We start from the raw sequence: 12,473 nt of genomic DNA, 5'->3' as shown, positions 1-12,473 counted from the left end.
CACACACAATTGTGAATGACTGGCGTAGTTCACAAGCACCTAGAAGATAAAAAATAGTAACCCTGAGGAGTTAGACCAAATCTCTCACTTCCTTTTCCCGAGTATATTAAAGGACTGAGATCGGGACAGGTCTGCCTAGCGTGTATGGCAGAAAGATCTAGGAACAAAGAAGTTGAAGGTCCTGGTGATAGGGCTGAAGTGACGAGCCCAGGGCACTTTGTCAGCTGGAGAGAGAAAGGAGATGAGGAGGCTGAGATAATGGGGGAAGTGCAGACAAGCAACAAAAAGTCTTGTTAGAGAAATCAAGACAAAGGTGACCTGGCAGGTTAGCGATTATGGTCTATGGTCACACTAGAGGCCCAGTGCACGAGATTCATGCACAAGGGGGGTGAGGTGATGGGTGGTCCCTCAGCCCAGCCTGTGCCCTCTTAGGGGATATCTGCCTGCTGGCTTAGGCCCACTCCCAGCGGGGAGCTAAGCAGGCAGACGGACATCCCCGAGGGGTCCTTAGCACTGCCGCAGAGGTGGGAGAGGCTCCTGCCACCACCGGTGCACTCGCTAGCCGTAAGCCTGGCTCAGGGCTTCTGGCTGAGTGGTGCTCCCCCTGTGGGAGCACATTGACCACCAGGGGGCAGCTCCTGCATTGAGCATCTGCCCCTGGTAGTCAATGCGCATCATAGTGACCAGTCGTTCTGCCGTTCGGTCAATTTGCATATTAGCTTTTTATTATATAGGAGGATAGTAGGATGATAGTTATTCATGTGGGTTTCCTGGAGAGAAATCAGATGCTTCTGACAATTACTAGTTGTATGCCAGCCTAGGAAGGTCATCCTTCCATCTCTCAGAGGCGGAAGAAGGCAGGAAAATTGCTGTTCCATTAACCCTGATAGGCAAAGTCTTTCTCTTTTACAACTGTTGAAGTTGAATTCTTATTAGGGCATATGGAACTTGATCTGATTACCGTAGCATCTCATGTTTTTAATTTTCATTGGGGATTTTTAAAGACCTCTCTATGAAAGAGCAAAACAAATTTGTGGCTTTCCCCCCACCAATATAATTAACACAGACAGGCTTGAGGAGACCTACAGATGGGTCACACTGGGATTGGCAAAGCATGGGATCAGGATATGAAGTAAATCCCATTAACTGCAGCAATTGATGGCTCCAGCAGAGAGTAAGGCTTATAATTAGAAGTTCTCAAAAGCTTGCAGGGCCACTGGAGAGACTGTAAAACAGAATCAGAGTTATTAGCACGCATTCAAACGAAGGCTTGTTTGAAGTTGGGCCATTTCTAGTTTCTTGTGGACAAGCCAGGCCCCTCTTGACAGTTCTGTTAAGTTTAGTGTTCCATAAAATTTCACCAAGGCCTTTGATATCTTACCCATTTCCTTAATTATAAACACATATTTCTTCTCTATTGCAAGGCTTCTTCTTCACTGCACAGATCTGTCTGTGAAAGAGGAGACTTGGACGCCACATTCAGAAACAACAAAAGTTGGATCTGAACCTGGATGAACTAGCACATAAAGAATGTGTTTCCCTTAAAGACCTGTTGGATTCATCCAGGTAATCATCTTTTGATGAATGTACTCTTGCTAGTCTAATCTTCTACTTATCACGGAGTTATAAATCAGACCTGGAAAAGACATCCGGAAACATCTGGCCTCTTCCGAAACAATAACATTGCCGTGTATTTCCTGACAGACTACACAGACTCCTCAATAATTTAGGGTCTTAGACGCTAAATGTTCTCAAGCGGAGGTACTGGTTTGATGTTTTATATTTCATTTCCCCAAAAAGAGTGATCAAATAACTGGATATACACATTTGCATTTCATAATCACTTATCACATTACATTCTAATTATTTAAATGTCTGCATCCTCTTTAGGTTAGTAATCCAAGGAACGAAATGTGTATTCATCTTTGTAACCCCCACCTGGAACTAAATACACATGCTAGGACTCTATCCTGTAGGAAGGAGAGCACCAGTGGGTGAGTAGCTTTGTGTAAGAAGGTGTATTGCAGTATTGTTGAAATGGTAGCAAATTGGAACTAACCTGAACGTCCATCAGCTGTGGAATAATAATTTTAAAAAGTCATGGTCAATCTATATTATAGGATATCATTTTGAACAATGGGTCTTGAAAGGACTGACTCCATCCTGTTTCTCGCCCTCCTTCTGAACCACAGACACTCCATCTTGTTCCCATAACCTCCATTTTGTAAGAACTGCCATCTAAAATTTTCCACTAAACACAGATGGTCCTTCGTTCTGTTAATTCCAGGAAGTAACTAAACCAGATAGCCTCCCAGATAGAAGTAACTCTATTTCTAGCTTCTGTAAGCACGCTTGCTCGAATAATGGGGAAAATAAGACATTTTGGGGAGGGGCTAGCAATCTAAATCTGTGCCAGTAACCTAATGTACATTCTTATCAGCCTGTATAGTCTAGTCCAGGCGTCCTCAAACTACGGCCCGCAGGCCACATGCGGCCTGCCGAGGACATTTATCCGGCCCGCCAGGTGCCGCTGCCTGTCCTGCTTAGTAGCCAACTCGTCCAGGGCCCGCAGTGCGCATAGGAATTTGTTCATAGTTTTTTTTTTAAAACTATAGTCCGGCCCTCCAACGGTCTGAGGGACAGTGAACTGGCCCCCTGTTTAAAAAGTTTGAGGACCCCTGGTATTCACTGCCCCCTTTTAATTATCTGGTCTTGCAAGCCGTGCTGCCGGCGTGGGGGTCTGCTCTGTCCTTGGCTCCTCCCATGCCAGGTGTCTCCTGGTTATCTGAGCTGTGCTCAAGGCTGCAAGCTTTCTGCAGGATATCTGCTAAGCTCGCTGCCCCCATCCCAGCACTTGGGGTTCTTTTGCCTTTATAAGCTAACCCCTAAGTTCATTTGGGGCCGCGAGGTTTTGGAGAGACATTAGTCCTCTCAAGGTCGCCGGCGTATGCAATAAAGACTCCAAACTCGGCCCCCTGACTGTGGCGTCTTCTGTTTGACTTGCTGAATTCCAATGTAACAATTCAGCTTCGGAAAAGAATGAGTTAGAGCTACATCGGTGGACCTGGAGGAATGCCGGCGATATATTGCTACATGAGAAAGTCACCTCACAAACACAAGATACCAGGCACGATTCTCAGGGCTTTCCAGAGGCGGGCCTAATGGCTGCACCGCCCTGTGACTGCTATTTCCTGCACTTCACAGAGGAGGGAACGGGCCCAGAGAAGTTCATGAATTGGTCCATGGTCACACAGCAAGTGGTGAATTTGAGAAAAAACAATAATAGGCCAAAAAAATGAAATTGCATTTTTTTTTTTTAGAAATTAACCTGGTCAAATGAATATAATCAATTAGGTTTTAGGACTATGACTGACTTTGTTTTAAAATTTTGCTATTGCTTAATATGACTTTTAAATAAAGTAAAATGATTAAAAATAAAATTAATGTCCTCCCCCCGGCCAGTGTGGTGACTCAGTTGTTTGGCGCATCATCCGGTACACTAAAAGGTGGCAGGTTCAAGTTCTGGTCAGGGCACATCCCCAGGTTTCAGGTTCGACCACTGGTCAGGCAGTACAGGAGGCAACCAATCCATGTCTCTTCTCTCTCCCTCTCCTCTCCTCTCCTCTCCTCTCCTCTCCTCTCCTCTCCTCTCCTCTCCTCTCCCTCCCTGCCCGCCCTCCCTTTCTCTCGTAAAAAAAAAAAAAAAAAAAAAAAATGTCCTCAAATCCTTTGACACTGCTCCCTTGGAGAAGAGAGTTTTGTGTTTCTTCCTTTGGATCTGGGTGGGGCTCAGAGGCTCTGACCAGCCCCACAGCCGAAGCAGTGTTGTATGTCTTGGAGGCTGGGTCACAAAAGGCATCGCACCCTCCTGGCTCCCTCCTCGGGAAGCTCACTGTGCCGGATGCCAGGGATGCCAGTCACCATGCTGAGTCCCCCGTGGGGAGGAACTAAGGCCCAGCCCAAGGGCAGCGCTGCCTGGAGAGCGCAGCCCCTCACTCAGAACCTTCCAGCTGGTGCCGACATAGCTGCGAGCAGAGCCAAAGGCACCAGCTACGTCCTTCCCGGTGTGTGACCCCGGATCTTCTGGGAGCATGAAGCATGTTTGGGGGTTTTCCTTGTTGTTATTGCTCAGTTTGGTTTTCTTGCTCCTGACCTCACAGACAGGTGGAGCACACGAGGACCTTCCGCAGTGATGTTTGTCAGTTGGGGGTAGGTATCCCCTTGGTCTTACTTTTCTGTTCCGTTAGGCACATTGTCCCGGTTAATTTATGTGCCAATGTGGCTGGGCCATGGTGCCAAACTATTTGGTCCAACATTCTGGATTTTTCCGTGAAGGTGTACTTGGGTGAGATTAACATTGAAATCAGTGGGCGTTGAGTAAAGCAGACTACTGTCCATAATGTAGGTGGGCCTCATCCAATAAACGGGAGACCTAATAAACAAGCCAGACCTCCCCTGAGCAAGGAGGAATCCACCTAGCCAATGGCCATTGGACGTGAACTGCAATGCCACCCATCTTCCAGCCAACCCCATTAGATTTTGGACTCACCAAGCCTTCACAATCATGTGAGCCAGCTTCTGAAAGTAAACCTCTCGCTCTCATTGGTCTCTTTCTCTGGAGATCCCTGACTAATACACATATTGTACCTTTAATTCTGCTTCCCAAATTCCTCACCAGTTCCTCCAGCACCCTCCCCTCACTGTAGTATCTCCTTGAGTAAACACCTCCCCCACCCTGTTTAACTCCACATGTATTCGATGTATTCAAAAGGGCTAGAAAGACACTGATGCTGGCTGGAGAGTCAATCCGCTAAACTTCTTATTCCTTCCTCTTTAGGGCATAAATCATAAGCAAGAGCTATCCATCGCCAATAAATGAGCAGCACATACATAGGCTGACAGCACCGAGGGTAGAAAAACCCAAGCAAATAAAGGCCTGGGAAGAAGATCAATGGTGGCTTTTGCCCTGAAGTGGCTTCACTAAGAACACCCAGGTAACAAAATGACCAGATCCAGGCAAAGCAAAGGAGAAAAGGTGCAGCTCACCCCTCGAAGCAGTGGGCGACAGTCAGGACCCACTTCTTGGCAATGAGGACACAGCCACAGATGTGCCCACTGGGCTCACTCTGCAGGGAGCACTGCCAGGGCCACCTTCCAGGGCGACTTGTCCGGCCCCCGAGGATCCTCTTGTTCAGTCGGGCAGCAGGGCGGCGCCCACAGTCTACCAAGGAGCAGGAGAGGGAGAGGCGTGTGTGACTTACCCCCAAACCCAGCTAGATGCTGTCACGTGCAAGGGATCATCTTCCCCCCCCCCGAGCCAACCCAGGTAATTAAGTTTATACCCCACTGGGACACCATTCACTCTCTCACCTTGTTTAGCACACAGAAGAGAAATCTTACTTCTGCTGTGGCAAGACTGCCTGGATTTGGAAACATAAAAGGGTATAATATTAAGTTACAGTCATTGTTCACTTCAAACACTACCCGTGAAAAGCAAGCCATAGGTTCAACCCTTACCTGAGGTCAATTCTCAAGGCGGGCTGTTGTCAGAATCACCTCGGGGATGGGGGCGTACAAAGCATGTGTACTTTTTCTAGTTTATTTAATATCATCATAATAAAATGTCACATTTGTCAGAAGGGAAGCTATTGTTCGCAAAGTTTCCCACATCATCTTGGTTTATGAAACCCCCCAAAATATGAACTCAAACCATGATTTTCCAAGTAGGGAGAAGAAAGTGGGGGGAGGATTGGGCTGCTGCTTAGAATCCATAGTGAGTGGGACCATGTCAGATTTTTATGCTCATGGAGAGGCATGTATGTCAAAAAAATTTGAGAACTAGTTTGAAAGAAATAAATATTACTTAAAAAAGTTAAAGAATGGATAAAAAAACCCTGAATATTTAAATTGTCAAATAATCTTGCCAAGACTATTAGATTATGGATCTATGACTGGCTGACAGGAAGAAGGGATTAACTTTATTCCATGTAGCTCTAGATGGCAAGGTCAGGACTAATAGAATTTATAGGAAGTGTGGGCTCAGGAAAGGAAGAACTTTCTAAAAATTGGAGTTAACCTTTGAAAGCAAGAATATGGGCCATGTTTAAGCACCTATCAATGTGGCTGCATCAGAAAATTCAGTGTAGGATACATCAAGTTTTAATCACAAAGCTCCTTCCAACCATGAAGCATTTATTTACAGTGTAAATGAAAAAGACAAAAAAACTTTGGGGGACTGTCAGATATATCATGATGTGCTTAGAATCCTAGACCTCTCAGAAAAAAAGTATAGACTATATATATATATATATATATATATATATATATATATATATCCCTACATATGTCATTTCTACATTTCTTTTTGAAGATTTACTGTATTTTCATTTCTTGCTAAATTTGAATGGGGATCTGTGTAATTATTTGTATACAATAAATTACATAACACATAAAAAACACATTTGCTTTTTGACTCCCTGAAGTTGTATCTCCTCCCTTCTCTCCCTTTCTCTCCCTCCCTCTCTCTCTCTCTCATTATCCCTAATTTCTTTGTAGCACTTCCAAATATCTGAAATTCACTTTGTTCACTAGCTTATAGCCCATCTGCCCACTTATATAATGTATGTTCCTTGAGACCAGGGTCCTTGTCCCCCTAATTCTCTTCGATAGCCCCTCAAAGCTTAGCACTGAACTTGGCATGGAAGAGATGCTCAATAATTAGTTGCTATTTGTTAGATCCAAAACCATAGCTTATACGAATAGGAAAAGACACCAAAGACTATCTATCTCAACTATTCCAGGCGTCCTCAAACTACGGCCCGCGGGCCACATGCAACCCGCCGAGGACATTTATCCGGCCCGCCAGGTGCCGCTGCCTGTCCTGCTTAGCAGCCGACTCATCCCGGGCCCTCAGTGCGCATAGAAATTTGTTCATAGTTTTTTTTTTAAACTATAGTCCGGCCCTCCAACGGTCTGAGGGACAGTGAACTGGCTCCCTGTTTAAAAAGTTTGAGGACCCCTGAATACTATTGGAAACTGTGGTTATATAAGATCCCAAATCTAATTAGTAAGCCAGGACTCGAGCCAGTTCTACCAACTCCCAATTCAGAATGAGATATTTTATTTATTGATTTGACCTGAGAGGGCTTCTCCACATTCCCAGTTTGGGGAAACACATCACGCTGTTGAAAGATTCAGGTCATTGTTCTGGAGGAAGTACTTCAGTTGACAAATATTCAGAAAGGTGGCTGCAGAGTTTGGTCTATAGGGAAAATCTCAAGACATTCTAAAGAAAAACGGCCCACCTTTGGTTTTCTTCTTTGGAATTCTTAAGCAGTGTCTTCCCTAGGACTTATTCAAAGCTGTGGGGTCAGATAAACCTGGTTTGAATTGAGAGGATCCCTTCCCATCTGTGGGCGGTGAGTTTTGAGCAAGTTATTTCTATATTCTATAGCTATGTCCCTACCTATATATATATAAAAGCCTAAGCAGCCGTTCGACCATTTGACTGGTAGCTATGACGCGCACTGACCACCAGGGGGCAGATGCTCAACGCATAGGCGTGGAAACATGGAACAGACTGATGAATCTCAGAGGGAAGAGGGGAGGGGAGAGGGCGGGAAGAGATTAACCAAAGATCTTATATGCATACTAGAGGCCCGGTACATGATTCTTGCACCGGTGGGGTCCTTCGGCCTGGCCTGCGGGGATCGGGCCGAAACCAGAAGTCTGACATCCCCCGAGGGGTCCCAGATTGCAAGAGGGTGCAGGCCAGGCCGAGGGACTTCACTGGTGCACGGATCCATGCACCGGGCTTCTAGTAAAGTATTAGTAATAAGCATTAACTTCCTCCACTTAACTTTCTCCTATAGACTAGACAAGGGAGGTAGCTCTGTTTAAGATGCCATTATTCTTAGGGGTAATTTTCCACAGATGTACTTTTAAGGCTACTTGATTCTAATTCCATCCCATGTCCATTTTTTTCTCAGATCCTCCAAGTTTTATTAGTTTTTATTGCTTCAATTCCCTCTGTTAACTAGTTACATGTAGCATTGGTCGGAAGTGCAAACATGAGAATACATTTCGAGTGGGAAGTGAAAAAAAACTCCAACATTAGAATGCAAGTTCCTCCTCCTTCACCACAATAGTTTCTGTAATCATCATTAAAGGAAAATATCATTAGCCAAGAGAGAGAAAAAAAGTCTATGTCTAGAAAGAAAAACTAAAGCCAAGTGATGCTGAAGGTAAAGGCCAGCAGCCATTCTGTGGAAACTCACTATCGATGTGAAAAATGTGCATCATCTCAGGTTAGAAACAGAAGCAGGGCCCAGACAATAGACTCGCACTCCGTAACGCACTCTACTCGGCTCTTGGGAAGGGTATCTTACCCTTCCACCAGCAGTTCATGCAAAGTGGTCCCATTGAGGCTCTCCCAGTCGGAGTCTAATGTCAGCCACTGCTGGTCTTGCTCCTGTTCCTGTATGAATTCGGTCACAGATGGTTCTCTGATAGAAGGGTAAAAACCAATTAAACAGTCCAACCACAGTGATCTTTGGCCAGACAGTATCATTATTTGGCACTTACTCACTTTCCAAAAAAAGCATTAAATTATAAATCAATATTTCAAGAGGGGGATTTGTATTTGAAATTTGGCGTGAAATGTGATCAGCAAGAGGGAAAGTTACTATAAGTTTACTAAAGCAAAAAAAAAAAAATCCAAATTATTACAGCTGTTTTAGTCATTCCGTCTGCTGACATGTATTTGAACTTGGTGAGGTGTTAGAATTCTAACGTATATGATGTAAAAATTCCAATATCTAACTTACAAGAGCAACTTTAAACAGGGGTCAAAAGTAAAATAAAATTTATCTGGCTGGGTGCTTTTTTTCTTCTCTTTTCTTGCCCAATGTTATCCTGCAATGTAGTAATACCTTTAAATAAAAATAAGTAACAACTAAAGAGAATAAATGGCCATTTAGTGTCTACTTAGATGGTATAAGATTGTATGTAGAATTATTTTAACATACTGCAAAATCCTATGCACTTAAAATTGGGAAGGACCCTGAAAAACAGAGACAAGAGTTAGACAACATTATTTTGTTCCTGACCCACATTCTCACTCACCTTCCACCAACATTGTCCGGTTGGTGCAAGTTCCTCCTCCTTCACCACAGTAGTTGAAGGAAAACATCATTAGCCAAGAGATGTATTCAATCATTCAAATAAATATGGTTACACTGTATTCAAGATTTAAAACCTTAGGTTTCAAAAGTATTTAGGTTTCAGTGTAAAATAAGTTGGTTTATTTAGGCAAGCCATATTTGAAGAAAACCCTTGGGGATTTTATCACCTGATACAAAAAAAGGGTAGAAGAGGTAGAGGAGTTCATCTTAGACAGAAGGAAGGGGATGCTTCCTCTGAATCTGGAAGGCAGTAGGGGAAAAGGAAGCAGGTACCTTGTTGGCCTTGGAGAGGGAGAGAGAATTCATCAAGAGAATTGAAATCGAACAGCCTCCGCTTATCAAGTAGCAGGAGTGCGTGATGAGGAGGAAAGTGATGTGTTTATGGAATTGTCCCGGGTGGGATTTTTTGGAGAAACACATTAGAGATAACTTAGAATAACAAGCAGCGTCAAGAGTTCAGAGGAACCTGGAAATCTTGAAGTTGTGGTAGCATCAAGTCTGCATGCGTAGTAACTTTCATTTTTGATAATGGAATGCTGTGTTGTTGTTTTTTGCAAAAAAAAAAAAAAAAAAAGGAGGGTCGGGGCACAGGAAAGGGAAAAAAGTTAGATTCAGTGGCAGTGAAAATGATAATTTCATCCAATTATTAATGATTTTAAAATTGCTATAAGGGGTGGGAGGATGGGCGGGAAGTGATTAACCAAAGAACTTGCATGCATATATGCATAACCCATGGACACAGGCAATAATGCAGTGACAGCTGGGGAGGGGATGGGAGCAGGGAATCAGTCAGGGGTGGGGGGTTGGGGGAGAAGACATCTGTAATACTTTAAAGATAAAATTTTTTAAAAAGAAAAAGAATAAAGACCTCACCAAATTCCATTACTTTTAAAAAGGGAAAAACACTCTAAAGAGAACATTTGATGATAGAATAAAAGCCAAAGATTAAAAATAAAACAGTCCTTAATAATGAATGAAATCTAATCATTTGATTTGAAAGCAAATGGCATAAACCCTGACCACACTTCAAAAAAGAGTTGCACAAAATTTAAATTTAGCCCTGGCTGGTTTGGCTCAGTGGATAGAATGTCAGCCTGTGGACTGAAGGGTCCCAGGTTCGATTCTGGCCAAGGGCACATGCCTGAAGTTGCCAGCTCGATCCCCAGAAGGGGGCATGCAGAAGGCAGCCAATCAATGATTCTCTTTCATTGTTGATGTTTCTATCTCTCCCCTCTCCCTTCCTCTCTGAAATCAATAAAAATATATTTAGAAAATTTAAATTTATTTAGAAACTTGGGATAACTGTTAGATTATTGAAGACTTCACAAAACCTACTGCACAATGAGGATTTTTCTTTTCCTCGACCAAACTGAGAGTCTGGCTTCCCATCAATCCCAGAATGCTGATGGGATGGTACGTATGAAAGTCAGAGGCCACACATAACATTCCTGGTGTTTCTCCTGATCCCTGCATCCTGAGAACTCCTTTGTGCAATAGAACAACCATGGCCGCCTACATCCAGGCATTTTGCTGGCAAAAAAATGAAAGAAAATCATCTCAGCCTTGTTTAATCAAGTCACTGTGTAAGCAGGTATTCATAGGCCGCAGGGACTTACACAAGAAGCACAGTTCAGCATAGGATTTACACTGGAGCTGGAGAGAAAACTCATCACAAAGGGCGCTTCAGTCTTTCAACTCGCAAGGTCCCTCCAGCTAAGCAAGGGCTCCCTCCACTGAGCACTGCATATGGGATGTTTTTACATTTCACTCCTCAGCCTCCAACATGAAAGGCAATTTAGCCTGAATCTCTTAGTTACATCAAGTGGAAAATCGAAGAAATTCATCATTAAGAAGAGGGGAGAATCATTATAAAAATTAGTTTTCCATGAAATCCTAAACACTAGCCTGCTTCTCCTGCACAAAAATAAATCTTTCAGCATAAAAATGCCATCCTATTGCCCATTAAAGATATATCGGTGAATCCAGATGGTTCATTTCTTCCATCAGACAGAATCTGAGCATCTGTGGGATTTTAAATTTTCTTGTGGGTTTTTAAAAAATAATTTAAAAATCATAAAAGTAATACTTATACATGGAAAAAATACACAATGAAAATACATACATCTGGAGAAACCAAGATGGCGGCATAGGTAAACATCTGAACTGCTGCCTTGCACAACAAATTTAAAACTACAACTAAAAGACAAAATGGACATCATCCAGAACCACAGGAAGACTGGCTGAGTGGAAATTCTACAACTAGAAGGAAAGAGAAAAGCACACTGAGACTCAGAGGAGCTGCGGAAGTAAAGGCAGAGGTACAGAGGTGCGCGTGGAGAGGACTGGCAACTGAATACACAGCTGTCTTTTTCAAGTGGGAGGGAGACAAAAGCTCCTGACTGCTCTGAACTCCAGTTCCGGGTGAGACTCTGGGGACCCAGACTCATACAGGGAGAAATTGAACTGTCTGGCAGTGGGCGAAACTCGAGGGCAGCTTTCTCTCAGAGGTTCTTGCAGTGATTACCAAGGGACACTGAAATCCGGGGGCCTATTAGGGCAGGGCTGATGGGAAGCTATTGCTGTTTGCTCTGCCCTGAGACTCCGCTCCACCCCAGCTGTGAAGAGGCTTTTGCATATGAATGACCTGGTCCTTTGAATTCTAAACTTACCTAACAAACTGCAGCTGAGTCAGTGAGACCCAGAACACCCAAAAGAAGGCCCAAGGCTCCGCAGCAGCTAACATTGCTTCACAGCTGGGCCTCATCTGGGCACCTCCAAAACCCAAACAAAGAAGAGGAATCTGCAGATCTCTCCATAGCTCCTGCTGGGTGGCTAAATTAGCACCTCCTTGGAGATCCAAGAGCCAGTGTACCCAGGGGTCAGAGTAGGACCATCCAGATTACAACTCCTCAGATCCATAAGGGACACACTCAGGGGGCAGACTCAGTGAGCACCAAAGCCCCACTGAAGCAAGTCTTGCCTCATAAGGGTGTCTCCAGCACAGAAGTTCTCCCATTGTAGACACAGCTGATCCTCACAGCTAACTGGCCTGGAGGTCAATTCCTCCCAGTGATACCAACAACAATTAAGGCTTAACTACAAGACTGTGCACACAGCCCACAAAGGGGTGCATCAAGAGTGTCTACCTCAGGTAACTGGGGAGGCTGAGCCACTGGGCCCTATAGGACACCTAGCACACAAAGCCACTCTATCAACTCAGGGAAGCAGCCAAAATGTGGAGACAAAGAGGCAGGTCACAAATGAAAGAAATGGAGGAAAGCAAATGACTGA

The 12,473-nt window shown here is 44.1% G+C and overlaps 1 protein-coding gene across 7 annotated transcripts in view; it reads right to left on the bottom strand.

Annotated features, from left to right (window-relative positions):
• The window catches only part of CORIN (corin, serine peptidase), a 204,558-nt gene that overhangs the window by 10,414 nt on the left and 181,671 nt on the right, over positions 1-12,473 (bottom strand). For 5 of the 7 annotated variants that reach the window (XM_080647715.1, XM_080647716.1, XM_080647712.1 and 2 more), the window contains 3 exons: positions 8,388-8,504; positions 5,371-5,420; positions 5,047-5,221 (listed from right to left, as the gene is read on the bottom strand). In XM_080647715.1, coding sequence (XP_080503841.1) covers positions 5,047-5,221; positions 5,371-5,420; positions 8,388-8,504 — 342 coding nt within the window. Of the gene's footprint in view, positions 1-5,046; positions 5,222-5,370; positions 5,421-8,387; positions 8,505-9,123; positions 9,163-12,473 lie in introns of all 7 variants that reach the window. The other 2 variants (XM_080647714.1, XM_080647711.1) reach the window with 1 other exon arrangement.

This window comes from Plecotus auritus (assembly GCF_963455305.1).
Source record: "Plecotus auritus genome assembly, chromosome: 1".
Taxonomy (NCBI): Eukaryota; Metazoa; Chordata; class Mammalia; order Chiroptera; family Vespertilionidae; genus Plecotus; species Plecotus auritus.
This window is presented reverse-complemented; position numbering and strand designations above follow the sequence as displayed.